General features: G+C 38.7%; 1 protein-coding gene across 1 annotated transcript; it reads left to right on the top strand.

Moving 5' to 3' along the window:
- The first annotated feature begins 2,996 nt into the window (after positions 1-2,996).
- LOC136837861 (uncharacterized) lies at positions 2,997-4,897 on the top strand. Its single transcript, XM_067102747.1, has 3 exons — positions 2,997-3,164; positions 3,976-4,224; positions 4,472-4,897. Exons 1-3 carry the CDS (start codon positions 2,997-2,999, stop codon positions 4,895-4,897), a joined length of 843 nt encoding a protein of 280 aa, XP_066958848.1.
- Positions 4,898-20,352: the final 15,455 nt, after the last annotated feature.

Below are 20,352 nucleotides of genomic sequence, written 5' to 3'. Positions count from 1 at the left end.
AATCTTTGTAAGCAAAGTTGGCTTAATTCCTTAAAAAAAAAAAAAAAAAAAAAAAAAAACTCCAAGAAAAATCAGATATATGATGCAATTTCAAACGGCAAATATTAACTCGCTACTTAGGGATTCAGAGCTGATGAAACAGTTTTTCAGCAAGAACTTTTTATCAAAGCATCGGATAAAGGTGAAAGTTGGCAAGTGTATGTTTTATAACCCTACCTAATTTTTGCAAGTATTATTTAGTACCTAAGTTCAATAGTTCCGGTACTTATCAGAGTAAAGGTGGTTTTCCTATGCCAGAGACATCAAAATCACAGGTGACGGTTTTGAACACAATAGTGACATTAACCTATGACGTCATGAGGCTCCACCCACAGCGAAGAGAAGTTTACATTTGGGGAAAATGTCTCTCCACTGTGGCTCTGCCCGCTTCCCGGTGACATATTCACTAACTGATATCAGTACCCATCCTAGGCTTCAGCAATATCAATGATGACAAGCAGGATTTGTCCTTGTCCCCTTGGTTGCATTATCACTGTCAATAATTTTATCATTATGATTATTACATTACTATTTTGTGGAGGTTTCATTGCAACTTCCATAGCAGTTGTTGGGACTAACTTGTTAGCTTGGAATTCTTCCATTTTCTTGATATTTGTATTGTTTCTACTTAACAAATAATTCAATGTATGAAACTCATCCACATAATGAACAAGTCTATCGCTCCTTTGTCATCTATTCAGGGTGGGAATACAACAAGACAATCCGTTTTGTTTTACCTCAGATTTCAACACGACAGCCTTCTATTTGCTGCAGGAAGAGATGAGTGTTGCCAGGTAACTATTACTCACTATAGAAATAATTACCTATTCACGCTACAGTAAATCTTGCCACGGGTCTTCTCGCTTGTATACAAAGTGGCATGCCGTAGCACAATGGCAGTCTTGCAACCACGGGGGCAATTCCATACCCTGCTAGGCATTACTGAATTCACCTGTTAGTGACTTACTGCCTACCTGTTGGATGGGCGAAGCCTCATGACATCATTATGTTTATATCACAAATGGTTTTAGGATCTTTGTTTGTGATTTTCTTGGTTCCAGCATCAGCGCCTTTATTTTACTCTATAAATATGAAAACTATCGAATTTAGGTACGACATGATACTTGCAAAAATTAGGTAAGGTTATAAAATATACACCTGCCAACTTTCACCTTTATCCGATGCTTTGATAAAAAGGTGTTGCCGTAAAACAAAGTTTCATCAGCTCTGAATCTCTTAGTAGATGATATTTAATTAAGCCCATTGGCTCACTTCTTATAGCGAAACCTAAATTCCTCTTGTAATAAACAAGCGATAAGAGTAACAGGCTATAAACGGCACACATTTTAGAAAAATATGAAGGCATATTCACTTTGCGTACCGTTAACCAAGTATACATCAGGCAATAATGAGCAGTCAAATATTTAACTCCCATGACTCTCAGGTTTCCTTCATTTCATTTCTGCTTACACCAAAAGCACCACAGCTCTCAGGCTTCTTTCACTTCATTTCTGCTTACACCAAATGCTTGAAGTCTGTAGCAAAGGACAGCAATCACTTCTTGGCATGAACGTTATGTCACTGCTTAACTCTTCTTTTACAGTCATCACACCAACTTGTGTACGAGGTGGGGAAAGGGGAGATCAGGAGATGACATCCTTCATTTTACAAGTTTTTTCCCTTACAGTTCATATAGTGGCAAGCATTCCTGCACCTAAGCCACCCTTATTTGTTCTGTCATTGACTGCATACAATGAGAATAATCTCCCATACCTTCACTTTCACACTTTTGACCCCATAGATCTCTTTGCAACTCATTCAGTTTACTGCCATTCATATTTTGGATGAGCTTGCTAGCCCTATATCCTCGACTCCACAGGTGGTAACGGGAGCTTGTGATAGAGCATTCAGTCACTAGTCCAAGAACTGGCCAGGCCAAATGTTGCCTATATACATAAAGCCAATGCCTACTACCACTCAACTATGCGTGCGTTCTAATTAAACGCAGCTTGGTCCTATCCTATCTCATCCTTGCCTACAATAGGCCTGTAGGGTTCCACATGTACCTACGAACCATCCATCTTACCTGACAGGCTGATCTCCTCGCAACAACAATCTCCTGACATATGCGCCAAGCACATAATTATATTATTCATATTAATGTTATGTTAAATGTATTATTCTTAGTACAAGTTTAAGAGGTGCAAAATAAGACGAGCAGGAAAAAGGTACTGCTGCTTTATTGGTGACCCAGGCGGTTTATATAGCGGCAGACTGACGTCGCGCCACAGAATACAATGAGAACAAGGGTGACCTGAGGTCAATAATAATTAACAATAAATACAGCGAACGAATACACTTTGAATTATACAAATGGACAGAATTGAAGTTGAATACAATCTTGATGACTGCGAAAGAAGAATACATGATATAGAAATCGGAGACAGGTAAACAATTATATACATAGTCTAAATGATTGAATTTGCATGACCCGTCACGCCAGGTGTGACGAATTGTAGAGGGGAAGAAAATGGGACGTCACCATAGAAAACTTGCTCAGCAGAGACTTTACACAAGCATTACAATGTCAGCTTTTCAGCTAAATGTATCAAAACTTCATCTGTGTCTTGTACTTTGATTTGTACATCTTTCCATCCTCTAACAAACACACTTGATTGTACTCTGACCTCTGTTTTGTTCGCTTCGTGTCAGGCACTACATTTCGGCTCACAAGAGCAATTGACTTGTCTGTTTGTTGTTGAATAAATAAGTACATTTTGAACACTGCCACTTATGGCTCGTTTACACTAGGCTTCACAGCGCGCTTCCAAAGTCACCTCTGCCAGCATATGCCTGCCTACCTTGATGACGCATTGTTCTGCATAGTGTGTTTTGCCTCTACACTACGTGTGTGGTGTGACCGGCAGTCCAGCAGTAGTATCTTCCTGACAGCCACAATGAGCTGTGACACAGAAGAATTTGCCTGTGCTGCTGTTGTTGTAGCACAAATGTATGATCAAATGCACAATTGTGATACGAAAAGGAGGAAATGGACAAACAATTGGCTTCTACAGCAAACAAACAAAGGAAGTTATGGAAGTATCTTCAACGAGCTTTCAGAACAGGTATTTTCAAAAATACCTGAAAATATCTCTGCCAACATTTGAATTGCTTCTGGAGAAGGGAACTCTTTAATCGTGGAAGAGGACACTCATCTCCGCGCCCGCATTCCAGCAGGAGCCAGACTGGAAGCTACACTTTTATTCCTAATTTCAGGATTATCTTACTCTCGGCTGCAGTTTGAAATGAGCATTTCGGTCTCCAGTTAGTTCAATAATTCCCCAACACTACCTTGAAAGTGATTTAATGATAATTATTTATTTAAAAGTACTTAATGGTTTAGTGTGATTTCCTAGGAAATCATAGAAACGCAATTGATATAACTATTGGGTTGATCTTTGTTACATAAATATTAATAAATAAAAATGTGATTTATGACCAGTCCCTTTGTTTAATAATTAATCACAAAATTATTACAAAATATTAAATGCAACATATTTCTATAAATACTTAAACGCTGCTGAACTAAGATAATTCTATTAAGCTTACATATAAAATATACAAATGTAGCATACAAAATACAAAAAAACACACATACATTACTCTCTCTATTGAATTTTATAACTATCACAATCATAATTACCAATCATCCTTTTTTTTAACATGGACGAATCCTTTTCACAGAAACTTGCATTAACCACTTTACAGTCTGCATCTTAGGTATTTGTAGAAGCCATAAATATCACTTTGCCAATTAAGTTTTTTGCTATTTTAGCTTGTAAAGGATTTTCTTGGTTTATTAATCTTAAATCAAGACCTGTAAAGTCCCACTCAACGGGTTTTCTCTAGTGAATCTCCCGTTTTCTTTGGTGCCAGACCAGCAAAGTAGGACGCCACACCGAGTCAGGGGTGGGCGACTTCCCCCAGCCAGGAAGGCATTTCGGACACATCCATGTCGATTTGGTAGGCCCCCTTCCCCCATCAGGCGGGGCCAGGCATCTCCTGACAGTTGTCGACCACTCCACAAGGTGGCCCGGAGCGACGCCCATGGAAGAAGCCACTGCCAGTGCATGCGCCGAGGCCCTCCTCTCCAGCTGGATCAGCTGGTTCGGTGTTCCGGACCATGTAACAACGGACAGGGGCCCAGCCTTCCTGTCCGAGCTGTGGACCACCCTGGCACGCCTGCTGGGGAACACTCACCACAGCACCACCGCCTACAACCCCGCAGCCAACGGATTGGTGGAAAGGTTCCACAGGTCCCTGGAGGCATCCCTCATGGCCCACTGCACCGCCGAGAATTGGAAGTACCAGCTGCCCTGGTCCTTCTCGGGGCTAAGGACCGCTCCCAGAACCAGCGGTGACCCGTCCGCAGCAGAAAAAAGTCTACGGGGAGTCCCTCGTAGTCCCGGGCGAACTCATCACAGGGGATTGCCACAACCTGACGGTCCAGAGGCTCCGTGACACGGTCGGAAAGTTCGCCCCCTGCCAGCGGACGAATACCGACAGGACGACACCTTTCACACCTCCCAGTCTGTCCTCCACCACCCATGTTTTCGTCAGGAACGACACCGTCAGCCCACCCTTAACCAGGCCCTACAGGGGGCCCTTCCTCATGCTGAAGAGAAACAAAAAGGCATTCCAGCTGGCCATCCACGGGAAGAACGACTGGGTGTCGATAGACCGCCTCAAGCCCACACTGTTGGAGGGGGACGTCGGTGACACCCCTCAGCGCTCTCCACAGGAGATGTCACCCCGCAGCCCACCCCGCCCACAAGAAAGTCGCATGGCCGCCCCGTGAGGCCCTGGACCCAGGCAGCACTGCAGCCAACCGCTCCTGCACACATCGCACCCCAGCTGACATTGTGGAGCCGCGGCCCTCTCCAGCGTCCCAGCAGATACTTGCTTTAATCAGACATTACCAACCAAACAACAGTTTCTTGTTTGGTTGTTTATGGCTGTACGCATTTACACAAGAGTATAACGTTACTAACGATACTTTTATCATTCTCTTACTTTTTTAACCAGAAGATGGGATAAAGAGACATAGGTTAGAAGTTGGTCTATTGTAATTTGGTCTCTCTCGCTGCCTGATTGTACGCTGCTGCCTGCGCCCACACAAAATTTTAAAATGTTTTATATTGTTGTATTGATATTAATTCCCATTGCGAAATCAAACCGTCGTAACTAGAGCACTACCGGGGTACCTGAGTATTTTAATAGTTTTATCACAAAAAGTGCATTTAGTTATGAAAATATGAAAATACAGTAATTAGTGAATATTTCTTGGTGAAAAATTTTTGAATGGGCAAATTTTCCATGAATAATGTGTATATTTGTTCCATAGAAAAATCCATGAGTGGGTGAGTCTGCAAATAGGTACGTCCGCAAATAAAGGGGTTTTACTGTATCAATGTTTACAAGGAAAACCAAAAAATTTAAGTAGGTTGGAAACTCATGATAATGCATTTCTTTCAGCAAAACAAGCAAAAATAACCTCTGCAGCCACATTAATCTTTAATCTACCCCATAGGTCCCTCACTTCGACGACTGACATGAGTAACATGGCAATGGGTGCGTTACTAGAGCAGGACACAGATGATTGTCGTCGGCGTTCTTCAGCAAGAAGTTAATGTCAGCAGAACAAAAGTACTCCACATTTTACAGGGAGCTCCTAACAGTACACAAAGCCATGCATCACTTCCACCAAATGCTCGAAAGACAGCAGTTCATCATACAAACAGACCATCAACCCTTCACAAGACAGTTGATGCATGGTCAGCAAAACAACAACTTCACCTATTACCAATAGTTGAACACTCCTGCACCATCAAGTATTTGAAGGATTCAGCAAACACCATGGTAGACGCACTAACAAGAAATTGTGTTAACACCAACCAGCTCAGGATAGCCTTCCCAAAATAGCAGAGGCGTACACGACAATCACCTGCAAAATGAGTACTGGACACCCTCAGCCTTGTCATAATGCCTCACAAGAAAAGCTTTCAACCTCATCCTCAACCTGTCCAACCCTTCAGGTTTTAGCAGAGTGGGGAATGAAAAAGAACATAAAAAAAACTGGAAGAGAGAATACCTTCCATGTCAGACATCAAAAATAACAAGGCACGAAGAGAGTGGAATAGGAGAGTGCCATACAACACACCACCGACTCGCCTACACCCACGTCAACATAGTGGGACCTCTAACCCCCTCCGAGGGGTACAGATACCTGTTCACCATCATCGACAAACATACCAGGTGACCAGAAGCAATACAGATATGGCAACAGACGATGTGAGAGTTGTGTGAAAGCTCTCATCGGATGGGTCAGCAGACACAGGGTCCCGCAGATCATCACAAGCGATGGGGGCCAACTTCATGTCTGCCTTATGGAATGTCCTCGCAGACAGTTTGGGGACAGATAATACACACGACAGCCAACAACCCAAAAGCTAATGGCATCATCGAAAGGCTACACCGATCGTTGAAAGCATCACTCACTGCCAGATATCAAGGCGGGAGTTGGAGAAAAGAGTTACCTTGGGTCTTACCGGGCCTGACAACGTCACCACACACACACTGCATTCAATACATTTCCAGCACAAGCCCTGTACAGCCAATCCTTAACATTGCCAGCAGACATCTCAACATCCAATGGGCCCTACATCCCCATCCAACACTCGCAGAGCACGAGAATGAATAATGCCGGCCAAGATGACTTACCACATAGCCAGAAAAGCGTACGTCCTCAACGAACTGCAAAATATGTGTTTATACAGGTAGACACATACACAGGCCCCGTCTCCCCAGCCTACTCGGGACCATACCATGTAATCCAGAGAAGACACAAGGCCTACCAGATGGCAGTTGACAGCAAAACTACCTGGGTCTCCATCGACCGCCTAAAGCCAGTATGCCTCCCAGACACGGACCTACAACTGTAGGCCTCTCCAAGAGGGGGAGTCCTGTAGGATCTCACAAACCATCCATCTCACCTGGCTGGCTGGCCGATCTCACAACGAGCATCTCCTGACATATGCGCCAAGCACACGCATCTAAGAAACAGCAGATGTCACGCATGCTTTGTACATATTACCATTCATATTAATGTTTTGTTAAATGTATCATACTTGGTACAAGCATTACAATGTCAGCTTTCCAGCTATATGTATCATAACTTCATTCATGTCTTGTATACTGATTTGTACATCTTTCCATCCTCCAAAATAAACAGTTGATTGTACTCTGGAGTCTGTTTTGTTCGCCTCATGTCAGGCACTCCATTTCTGCTCGCAAGAGCTACTGACCTGTCTGTTTGTTATCTGAATGAGCTACTGACCTGCCTGTTTGTTATCTGAATAAATTATTAAGTTTTGTACACTGCCTCTTACTCACATACGCCTCCGCACTGGCCATTCCAGGCTAGCTATGTACCAGTGACAATACCTTATCTTCTTGACTGTGTGCAGGCTTTATGAAAAATAATTGCTGAATTTAGAATCCTGGTAGCATGAGACTAGACACAAAAGAAATGGGACATTAAAGCTAAATCATGGTGACCTGCTGTAAACGTAGGTGTACAAGTGACATTCACTGTCTGTTTCCTACTCTCAGAAGCCAACTATAGCAAACTTTAAGGGAAATGGCCCACTTAAGGCAACTCTACTGCATGTCATTTATTGAAAAAGAACCATTGGACTTTCTTCGGTTCCTATTGTCTTAAGTATCACCCCACCTGCAACACTGTATTCTATCTTTTTTCTATCTGCCGGAAATGCACTTCGATGTGGTTGGCAGCTCAATGATGACAGATTTAATTTTAGATGCCCGAATTACATCGTTATGTTGCATATAATTACCTGGTGTTTCGAGTGAAAGTTTCTTTAATAACACAAAATTCTCACTCAAATACATGTATTTAGTGTATTAGTAACACTATATATTTAGTGTATATTAGTAATGCTATATATTTAGTGTATTAGTAATGCTATAAGAGTTGTGTCTATGAAAAAGATCTGTTTGCATGTTTGTGAGAGGGTGCGAAAGAAAGAGCAGGTAGACAAGTATATACTGCTAGTTTACTGAGGAAGCAGCCCGCCTATAAAGCGGCGTGCAGACATCAGTACAAAGACATACAAGTGACCCGAGGTCAATGATTCTCTATACAAAACAAGACAGGTACATACAGATAACATGACAATAAAAATAGTAGATTAAACACAAAGATACTCTGACACATACACAATATACAAGGGCGACAATGAATAGGTAATGAATGCACAATTATAGTAAAATAGGGCTGACTGCCCTGACCTAGGGTCAGATGAGCAGGCACCGTGGAAAACAGGAGGTTCTTCACAGAAAACCCGTTTAGCAGGGACTTTACAATACTCGCCCCCCCCCCCCCAACAATGTAGGCAACGTCTGATCAAGGCAGGTATCTGCTGGGGCGCTGGAGAGGGCCGCAGCTCCTCAACATCAGCTGGGGGATGCATTCGACTTCGGTGCATTGCGTATGGGAATGGTTGGTTGTTCCCCTGCCTGGGCCTGGGGCCTTCCGGGGGCGCCCACACGACTTTATTGTGGGCGGGGTGGGCTGAGGGGGGCGACATTCCCAAAGAATTTTGAACAAATAATTATTTCTACAGTTCCAGTTTCCAATTAGGCCTACGGTTTCGTACGCTTGAGGAAACATTTTCTTCTTATATGAAAGTGTATTCCAGGGCCAGCTGCAAGTTATGTTAATATGAGGCATTACTTACAGGTTCACAACTTCAGCACGAGCAATAAAACGGCAACAACTGTTGCCAATAATTCTACGGGGCCCTGCTGTAAACTTCCTCGAAGTAGCTAGCTCTCTAGTCAAGAATCAGAATACATTATTACGAGTTTTTCAGTCCTGGCATCAAGCATAAAACTTGATAAATATTACGTTGGGAACGGAAATATAAGGAAAACAAAAAGCAATATATCACAATGACCTCAGAAGGTAGGATATCAACTAAAATTGGCAGGGTGAACTAAGCTAGGAAGGGGGCCTACTCACAGTGTTTACATTACCTGCCTGTTAGGTTTTGCAATGTCATTTTCATCGTTTTCGAGTGCTGAAAAGGATATAAGATATTGTTAACTGTAGTTTTTTTCTATTTTGGGTAATCTGTTAGAATCTGCTTTAAAGTATAATTAAAGTCAATAAAAATACTTGCATGAATAGGCTATATCCGTAGCCATTTTAGGTATTTTATTTCAGTGACCGTGCTATTTACTTTTCCTTCTCTCACTTCGGAAGCAGTATTAAGAGATACTTCATGTACTTGAACAAATTTGTCAGATTAAGTGTTTATTCGGATTACCTGGTAATACATAATTTAAAAATGCTATGAGGACATATTACACTGACCCAAACACCCCCAAACTGCCTTCTATTATGCTATATATATATATAATATATATTATACATAATACACATAGATCAATCAATACATATACATAGAGATTATACATATATATACGCACATAATTCATAAGTAAAACCATAAATATGTACAGTATATACACATTTGAATATGTATGCATGTATATATACATAAATATATCTAAAATATAAATATCTATTTACAAACAATATATATATTTTATGTATATATACACATATGAATAGTATGTATATATTATATACAGTATATATATAAGTATATCTTAACTGTGTAATGTGTATATATATATATATATATATATATATATATATATATATATATATATATATATATATATATATATATATATATATATATATATATATATATATATATATATATATATATACATAAAAACAAATATATGACGTGTGGGTATATTATAATCCCTTCAACACTTTATTCGTTTATCAAACGTCAGGTGGAAAAGTGAGACCAGTTGTAGTTCCTGAAATGTTAGCTTTATTTCAAAGCCACTGACGAAGGACTGATACACAGTGGTAGAAATCACATTATGTATACTACAGAGTCAGTGCAGGCAAAAATACTCTACCGTTTCAGATACGCCCTATCCTCTCAAGGATTTTGGTGATAATGTCGCATTTATGAACAGGACAATGAAACGTGTACTTATACAAAAAATTTGAAGTAACCAACACAATCACATGTGGAACAGAAATAAATTTCTGAAACATCGGAATCAAACCCATGTCTTCAACTGAAAGGGAAGGGTGCTACCAACCAGACCACACAAGTCAAAGATGTTGGAACCTCATTACCACTACACATAATGCTTTTACCTGGGCCGGCCTACTGCCTCGCCATACCAGCAAGTTTTACCCACACATTGATTGATTTGTGGCTATTAAAACTGGCATAAAAAATCTAGGTTATCGATGCCGTAATCAAATTAAATAGGAAATTATAGTTAAGTGTAAAAGGAGTCTCATTTAAATATCTAATATATATATATATATATATATATATATATATATATATATATATATATATATATATATATATATATATATATATATATATATATATATAATATATATATATATATATATATATATATATATATATATATATATATATATATATATATATATATATATATATATATATATATATATATATATATATATATATATATATATATATATATATATATAACCGTATCTGTAAAACATAATACACGATTGTGTGTAGCTTACATATTGACCTAAACCTTATCCAGGACTGAGTAACCAATCCCAAAACACGTATTCCCCCTTCCTTTTCCGCTTTTTCCAAATCGTATTCTGCAACGATTATAAGTTATCTAGCTTCAAAAATACTCTTGTCTCGAAGTATAATTATTAAATGGTTACCCAAATTGTCGCAAAATTTAATGATTAAATGGTTACCTAGGAATATTTGAAACGAGTAAGCACTAAAGCCTCCCTCCCCCCTTTAAAATTACCTCTTCACATCAACGAAATCTAATCACTGTTCCGAGTGACGCGTTCTAAAAAATTCCACACCTAAGTTTTTACGTAGTCCTGATTACACACATTTCGGAGACAATTCATATTATTACCTTTGTATTCGCATTTTGTACATTCATCGCTCTGTGCTGAAAAATATTAAGAAATACGATGAATACCTAAGGTTATAACAAGTACAACTCAACGTTTTAACGCTTACTGGTAGGCCAATAAAAAATTAATGTAAACATTAACTTCAACCTCTACTACTTTAATTTACTTTTAAAAAATATGAAATATATGTCTATTTAGAAAATACTATGAAATACGTCTTTGCTATAACCTAAGACTTAAGGATATTAAAATAACTGCAAAATCGTATACGTCTACAATTCGCACAGAAATGAAAGCAAGCTCACGCTATTGGGTAAAATGCGAACCCAGTGTAAAAAATGAGTTTTAATATAAGGGAGGAACGAGAAAGCATGTCCCATCACAGGGAAGTAACAAACGAAGAAACATTCTTCATACTTATACAGCAGCTTGAAACTAGGATTTATTTACGAGTGATTCGATCTAACTTGTCATAACCCTTCGCAATTGTCACCTAAGTGTTACCGTGCCAATACCAATTTGCTGAACCAAATGAATATCAGCAAACATTTAACATATCTGGGAAAAAATAACTGACAGAAACTAATGTGTAACCTGATCTTGCTCCAAATGAACTCTGGAAGTAGCCTACATTTATGTTTGATGTTCTAGACCTAATAATTGGAGATCCCCACAGCATAAACCATACCTCCCAAGAAAATCTGTTAATATTGAAGTCATAAAAATCACTTATGGGAGTCGATTGTTAGCTGGTAATAATGTAGACGGTTGATTTTCCCTTCTGTGACGTCAGTCGCCTGATGTCGCCTTTCCACGTTAACCAATCAGAGGCACTCACGAGAGGAAGCTCGTGCGCAATGGCCGGTCACGTCCAGATCCTCTTCTAGCTCGTGCGTCACTGACGACCTCGAAGTGATCAACAGATTTTGGGGCAATTTTTATTCAGTCGCAGGGCAAAGAAACCATGCATCCGTGGTGAAGGGGCTTGCACATAGGTTTCCTCCTTGACTTCGTACCCAAAGGACGGTGCTCACAATGGCTTACGTTTCATTTATAAAAGACAGCCTCATTTAGGCAGGGGCGTCATTTCAGATTTTTGTTGGGTGGGGGCAAGGACGGTTTGGCCAGCGAAGAGCCTAACCAGCGGAGTTTTTTTTTTTTTTCTTTTTAGCTATTTTGTGTGTTTTTGAAGCCACATGAACGAGGTATTTCAGCAAATTTATATACTCCCACTTTGATATACCTTAGTTTAACCAGACCACTGAGCTGAATAACAGCTCTCCTAGGGCTGGCCATGAAGGATTAAACTTATTTTACGTGGCTAAGAACCAATTGGTTACCTAGCAACGGGACCTGAAGGTTTGACTTATTGTGGAATCCGAACCACATTATACCGAGAAATGAATTTCTATCACCAGAAATAAATTCCTCTAATTCTTCACTGGCCGGCCGGAGACTCGAACTCGGGCCTACCAGAGTGCTAGCCGAGAACTCTACCGACTCGTCCAACGAGGAACTATATACTCCCACTACTAAATGTACTCCCACTACTAAATGTTTTATCTCATCATCACTGGTAGCTAGTAGACAGACAAAGATCAAGAAACATAATATTTGAGAAATTTTATATATTCATGGTTGCACATTTAAAAGAAAACATGCTGTTACTTCTTGGGGCTTGGGGTGCAAAAGGGGGCCAAGTTGAGGCTTGGGGCCAAATTGAGGCTTGGGGCAACTTGGGTCTTGGGGAGGGCAAAGCTGGGTCTTGAGGGGGGCAGTTGACACCCCAGCACCCCCCAAATGACGCCCCTGCATTTAGGCAACATGTCTTGACTAACAGATTGAGCACAAAAGGTAAAACAAGACAACGACCGCTCCCGGCTTGGTAATTACTGGTACAAGTGCAAAACGGGCGCCATTTTTAGTACTAGGCTAGCCCCTTGGGGATGAATATAAAAACATACATACAAGACGGTAAATATTACACACACATTACAACATAGGAGGCAATAAACATTCCGGCCGGCGTGTTACCGGCCACCGTTGTACGTAAGTCTAGTGCAATCTGTTTTGCTATACAGACTCCGGTGCAACCATGAACTATCCAAAAGATTCTCACTTTAAAAGTAAAATAAAAGCTTTAAAGAAGAATGACAGGCGGAAGGTTTGACTGAGAAGGGAAATTAGATTCATTCCGTGTAGGCTACATGAGCTAATTAATGCTGATAGGCTGACAGCGTGGGAATGCCTCGCTAAACCCTGACAGAATGCGACATGAAAAGGAGTGTGAGTGCCAGTTGGGCATTTTGCCCTAAGCACCAGAAGAGTTGGAAGACCCAGAACTGCTTGGGTGAGAACTCTGAGAAGGAAGACCGGTTATTGGTGGTTTATAAAGCATCGATATGACAGAAGGGGCGGAATTTTACTGAGGAACTTGAGTCACGATGAGTTGGAGGCGACAAATATGACTCGGCAAAGGTGTGTTGTCGGTGCCGTGATAATGAAAACCTCATTTGATATAATGGAAACGAGTGCAAAATGGGAGCCGCAAGGCTACAGACGCTTCAGCCGCCGCGCTGCATTGACAAGGCACCTTAACACTTAGGCCAATGTAAAACAAAACCAGTGAAGTACCTACAGCGTCATAGATAAAGCCTACCAAAATCTAACGCTCACCATGGTTTCCCATCAGCAGCAGTCACGACGCACTCGATATATCACAAATATAATCATTCGCAAAACACATTAAGCCAATTCACTTTAGGACGCACGCTCTTCCCGGTATCTTCGACGGCTTTGAAGGCGCTCTGATAACAGCGTCGTGTCCCTCCACCCCGTGGCAAGGGCCTCAGGGGTTCCGACTCCCCGCCAGAATTGTCGCAACTACCCGGCGAATTCCCCCGCCCCAAACCCCAGACACGCCTACTAGACACTAGTGCAGACTTACTGGTAATTATATGTTCAACAAACGAGTGGTTGTTCTCATCGATCGTTAAGGGTAGTTACGAAGACATTTTCTCCTCAATCTTAACTTCCTCCTTTAAAATACAATGGAATTAACGCATGTTATGAATGTGGAACAAGACAAGTGTTCCTAAAATGGATAGGAAAGTATCATTTGGATACTTTTTGAAGTGAGGCATACGTTTTTACGACGCTGACCAAAATTATACGAAATGCTAGAAATTGGCAAAAAAAATGGATACTATTACCGCGATTTTTCCTGAAATTAGATACATTTTCTATGCTTTCCTTTTTGCATATTTCATTTAACCTTCAAATGCTTTATTATCGTACTGGCTAGGATGATTTTAATCCACTGCTCATAATCGTTTAAAATACTGCCTTTTCTTGATATGAATAATACCCAAGATTGTTCACCGAATGTAAAATGGCAACAGAGGATATAGACATTATTTTCTCATGCAAAGGGGTGATGTTTGCTTCTTTTAAATTCCTTCGACTGGCGACGAGCAAAGGTAAAGCTTGTTTGGTGCGTGTATGATTCACGCGCGAGATGGGTAATCGCTTGATGCATATATGTTATTGTTTATGGGTTATTCAGTATGGAAATTGTGTTGTGACATTATGTCAGTAAATGTAACAAATTTTATTGAGAATTATTGTCGCTACTGAACTGGCTAGAAAAAGGTCAAGTTACAAACATGTGGATGGTTACTTTATTATTTTACTTATTATACCTTTATTTTGGTGAAATGCGTATACTGCGAAGGTGGTGATACATCGGTGCGTTACACTGCATTACAATAAATCAATTTGGGGTTGTGGTGGTCGCTGTCTACATTTTTTTTAAGAGTTGTGCACTGTAGAAGGCTGACAGGAATGAATATTTTACCTTCATTGAATGCTTGTGACCCAGTAGCAGCAAGGGCAAGTACAGTCGAAAGTCTAATTCCTCTCTTTGCTAAATTTCCGCGACTTTAATTATTAGATTCTGAGTACGATCAGAGTAATGATGCATGGGGAACACTCATTTTTTAGATAAAATAAGCCCTAACCCCACTGAATTTTGGTATTCAGTCAAGAAAATGAAATGTAGTGATGGTACTGTACACCTGTGTTCCCTAAACTCTCCCAATTCATGTTGGATTTGTTAGTCCTGGGACTCCTCTCTCTCTCTCTCTCTCTCTCTCTCTCTCTCTCTCTCTCTCTCTCTCTCTCTCTCTCTCTCTCTCTCTCTGCTGTAGTGGAGAGAATTTTCTCCCGTATCAAAATGATAAAAACTGGTAATAAGAACAAGCTCACACAGTAACTAAATGGACTTTAATTATTAGCCTTAGCCAAAGGAATTAGGGGGGATTATTCACTGCCATGAATGGAAGCCTCATAATGATTCTATATAGAAGATTCAGTCGGCTAAAGCTGATTTCAACTAGATTATTATTTCATTATGTCAAACTACTTGTTCACTATTTTTCGTTTGATCGAAACAACAGAAACTTTGGAAATCGTTTTTGGTAACAATTGAAATTACTGTAAATAATGTAAATATATTTTGCATTTTGCCATTTTAAGTTGCATTTTTGTGATGTCGGTTCCATTTATGATTATGTACTAGAAATGATTAAATACTCTCATTTGAACTATCACGTTGTTGTTTATTATAATCAGCAATATTTATTAAGACCGCTATGTATTTCAAAATCACATTCTTGATGCACTAAAGGTAAAACTTTTCGATCTGCAGTGTTTAGTAGACTATTTAAATTCACTGTTAACGTTGTATATGTTCATTATTATACTTTTTTTTATAAATTATCAAAACACTTTCCACCACTGAGTAGTCGAGAGGGATCATTAGATAAAGCGTTGCACAGAAAAAATGTGTTCCATTCCAAGTGCGCAACAGAAATACGTGAGTGGGAAGAAAAGAAACGTTCTCCATTGCCAGGCGAATGAATGATGAATAAGTTTACAAATATACTATTAGTAGCAGAAATCTCATGATTTTCATGAATTAAAATACTGAATATATTTGGGATATTTTGTTAAGGGAATGGGTACGTTTTTTAAATTTCTGATATCCTTTCGGATACTTTTTTATTTTTCCCACTGATAACACTGGCCAACATGCTACTAGCTGGGAAAATTGAGGAATAATCATGAAAAGTCATGAGTAGTTTGACAATTTACTGGATGAGATTAAAGTTTAGCTAGAAAATAAATTTTACAATTTGGGTAAAACTGCGAAAAACAGGTAGACCATACTTGGATAAACATTCTTTTATATATATATATATTATATCTATATATATATATATATATATATATATATATATATATATATATATATATATATATATATAATGCTGTATATATATATATATATATCAATATATATATATATATATATATGTGTGTGTAATATATATATTTATATATATATATATATATATATATATATATATATATATAGTATATAATGTATATATATATATATATATATATATATATATATGTCACTATATATATATATATATAAAAACAATCCCACAGGACAAAGACAAAAAAGAAGTTCAGTAGTACCAAGCGCTTGGAACGTGACAGCGCAATTGGTATTTTTACTGATTAACTTTCTTTAATTTGTATCTGAATTTATGTTTGGTTTATTCACAATACTCTTTACTTTAAGGTGATCTATCATGTATCATCTACTGTTTTTTTAAGTATATATATATATATATATATATACACACACATTTTTAATATATATATATAAATATAATATATATATATATATATATATATATATATATATATATATATATATATACACATACACACACAATTAAAGAGGAGAAACAACCTATACAGAAGACATTGGGTCTTAAGGATAAATGTATTTTGAAAGAAGAAAACACTTATAGTCTATTAAAGCGCTCCCTGTGTGGCTCTGATTGACCTGGGATCATAATTCTTCCAAGGTTCCTATTTGTTTTCTACTGATCACCTGCAGAAAAAGCCGAAAAGGAAAATATATCCGGGATTATGACCGACGGAATCCTCCCACCTTTAAGACTTTAATGCATCTTCGGTTTCAGGAATTCTCTAAGCCGTGCAGCTCTCCAGGTAAAATGAACGAACTCTTTAGATTTCGCCACGATACATTCAGTCTCTCACGCGCCACTTTCGTTTGGCTCGACTATAGTGGTAGTCATCATACTTGGGGGGGGGGGGGGATTCTTAGAGGGAGAGGTGAGGCTGTCTGTCGTAGTCAATTCCATCAGTCGTACATTTACTGGTTCAAAGCTACTAAGTTCGCGTACCGGGTTGCGTTTGTATTAATTAGTTGTTCCCCGTAGTAATTTTATTTAGTGGTTTTCGTGCGTTTCAAAGAATTCTGGTGAGCGTTTTCGGGCTTTTCCTTTCCGTTGATTTGTTATTCTTTTAAACTACGCAGAATTTTATATACTATCTTATTTCTGAAGACTAAAGGAGTAATACTGTAAGGTAATAATGGCCTTTAATGGACTTAACTGAAACCACTATCTAGAAAAAATATGAAATTTTATATTGCTTATATTATTTTTATAGAACAATTTTAAAATTAAAAGTTAGTAAAAAGAAAATATAACTAATATTTTGTACATAAACTGACTACGTTTGTTTTCGGTAGGAAACAGGAAAATGTGACTGCAAATGAGATTATATCCACGTCATTTTATTTTATCGTCTAGTAATATATTTAGATACAGGTTATGATCGACTTCATAGTGTGGACTTGACGTCAGTCTAGGATAGCATTACTTAAGCTATAGAGGCTTGACCAGCTGAAAACTAGAAGTTGAAGAGATTAGCGCAGCTTATTATCGTATAATTCAGCCTGCTGTACAGAACCCTTTAATATAAGCTGGAAAATTATATATAAAAGGGTACCTTTCCAATGCTCCATAGCAGCCTCAACACTGGCAAATAGTTTGAGTTAAAGCAAGCGGGGCAGACAGACAGACAGACAGACAATACCTAGACCTAACGTTAGTCGGTAAGCGACTAATAAGTTGAACCTACCAGGCACTTGCGCTTTAAGATGTCTACAGTGGCCAGTGGACTTTAAGAATCTCTGGAAATTGAATCATCTTACCTTCCAACATTAAACTTCAGCCAGACTAATGATTCATTTCCTGTTGTACAACTGGAACCTCAAAAGTTCCGGCGGAGATACAATGCATTACTACCCTAATACAATTCTCCTTTTATTTGAACAATTTACGCACATTTTTATCTATTCATCTATTAATTTAATTATTTTTTCTGATAACTAACCTCTTATTTCTGTATTTTTTATTACCTTCAGTAACTTCTTTCAAATAAACACCATAGTCTTTGGAAGCTTGAATTTCAATTCAATGACCCTTTGGTTGGCTTGTCCCATATGAATAGGGTTCATCTTCTGAATCATGATAATAACCATACAATGTCTAATGAACTCTCAACACATTATACATTTAATATGCCAACAGCAGGAAACTGAAGTACTGAAGCTAATAAAATAAAAAAAAAAACTTGTGACATCTAAAGCCGTTAACAGGACCAGTTATTACGATATACACTGCCTTTGAACAAGACTTCATTTTATTACTCGATCTATACATAAAAATTTTAAACTAACGTGGCTTTACTCTTCATTAAGAGAGAGAGAGAGAGAGAGAGAGAGAGAGAGAGAGAGAGAGAGAGAGAGCAAAATGGCAAAATGAAACCCTCTCTAGGATTTAAAGGAAAAAATGTGCCAAATCTGTCCTCAATTGGGAGTGGCCTCTGCTACCATGCATAACCGGAAGTTGTGAAATGGAGGTGCGCGTATCTTGCCCAGATCAGAATAAAATAAGAAAGGGGGAGACTGAGCCCAAATTATTATTATTATTATTATTATTATTATTATTATTATTATTATTATTATTACTATTATTATTATTATTATTATTATTATTATTATTCCAACTGCCAAAGTGGAAGGACTATGACCAATGAGAAATGTTGCATGGAAGCCAATGACTAAACTAGATGCCTCAAGCCATCCATGAGATTTGGTCATTACTGGACAGACAGACAACATAAAAGTTGCAACAGACCTTAGAGTCTAGAATGAGAGGCAACGGCTCAACAATGTGAATTCTGAAGAAACGAAAACGAAATTGGGTTCATGAAAATTGACATGAAACACTCGAGAATAAGTTGTGTTAAAACGTGAGCAACAATACCTTAGAAAAATACTTAATTTAGCCAAACCCGATGTACGTGCAGCATCCGGAAATTAAATCTGCTAATGCCACTCCTCCTATCAGGAGAGGCGAGGATTTTTAACAGAGAGCAGGAAAAAGTTGGCATACCCAGATTAAAGATGGAGGATGGTAACGTCCCTGCACTGTACATGACCAAGCGTCGACGGAACTTGCAACGGACCTCAACAGCCTCAGGAGAGCGAGAGCGCATAGGCACCAGTTCATAAACAAGTTGAAGGGCAATAACAACAAAACATCAACATGTCACAAAAGAAGGAACCGTGAATCTTTCTCCAAAGGTCCAGCAGCCAAACTTCCAGCTAAGATATTGAAAAGAAAGTAACTCTAATTTGCCTGAAAAATGGCCTGATCCCTGCAGGAGCAAAGGCTGTGTACAGCACGTAGCCTCCGTGAGTGACCAGACCATTTGGACGAATAACTGACAAGAATCAAATAACAATGAAAAACTGAAGCCTGTCGCTCTGTACACGGTTGGGTTGGCATTTACGCCAAGGAAACCTAGCAGTGAAGAGCAGAACCCTAATTTGGTTAGCAGCAGTTTTTTGGTGTAAATGCGCTCAAATTACTGAGCCACCAACTCAAACCAATCTCCATTAAAGGCTACAAATTCTTAGCAGCAGCGCATTTAAATATGAATGAAAGTGATCAGAAGAATAAGAATAAATGATGATTACAATTTACGATTCATACCATTCACAATTCCCAATTAACTCCCTTTAGAGACCTAAAACCATGAATCCCATTTACATAATTTTTTTTCTCTGAAGATTTCATAAAACAAGTCCCATTATGGAAAATAATTTAGGCTAATAAGAGGCCAAGGGCCATCTCTTCACCTGAGCCAATTTCTGCACTCGCAAGTGTTTGACTTATAATTAGTGAAAAAAACAAACATCGTTGCAAAGAGCAACAATTATGATATGTTGACAAATGAGT

Source organism: Macrobrachium rosenbergii, unplaced genomic scaffold (genome assembly GCF_040412425.1).
Source record: "Macrobrachium rosenbergii isolate ZJJX-2024 unplaced genomic scaffold, ASM4041242v1 13875, whole genome shotgun sequence".
In the NCBI taxonomy this organism is placed as follows: domain Eukaryota; kingdom Metazoa; phylum Arthropoda; class Malacostraca; order Decapoda; family Palaemonidae; genus Macrobrachium; species Macrobrachium rosenbergii.
The sequence above is the reverse complement of the archived record's forward strand: the minus strand, read 5'-3'. Positions and strand labels throughout refer to the sequence as shown.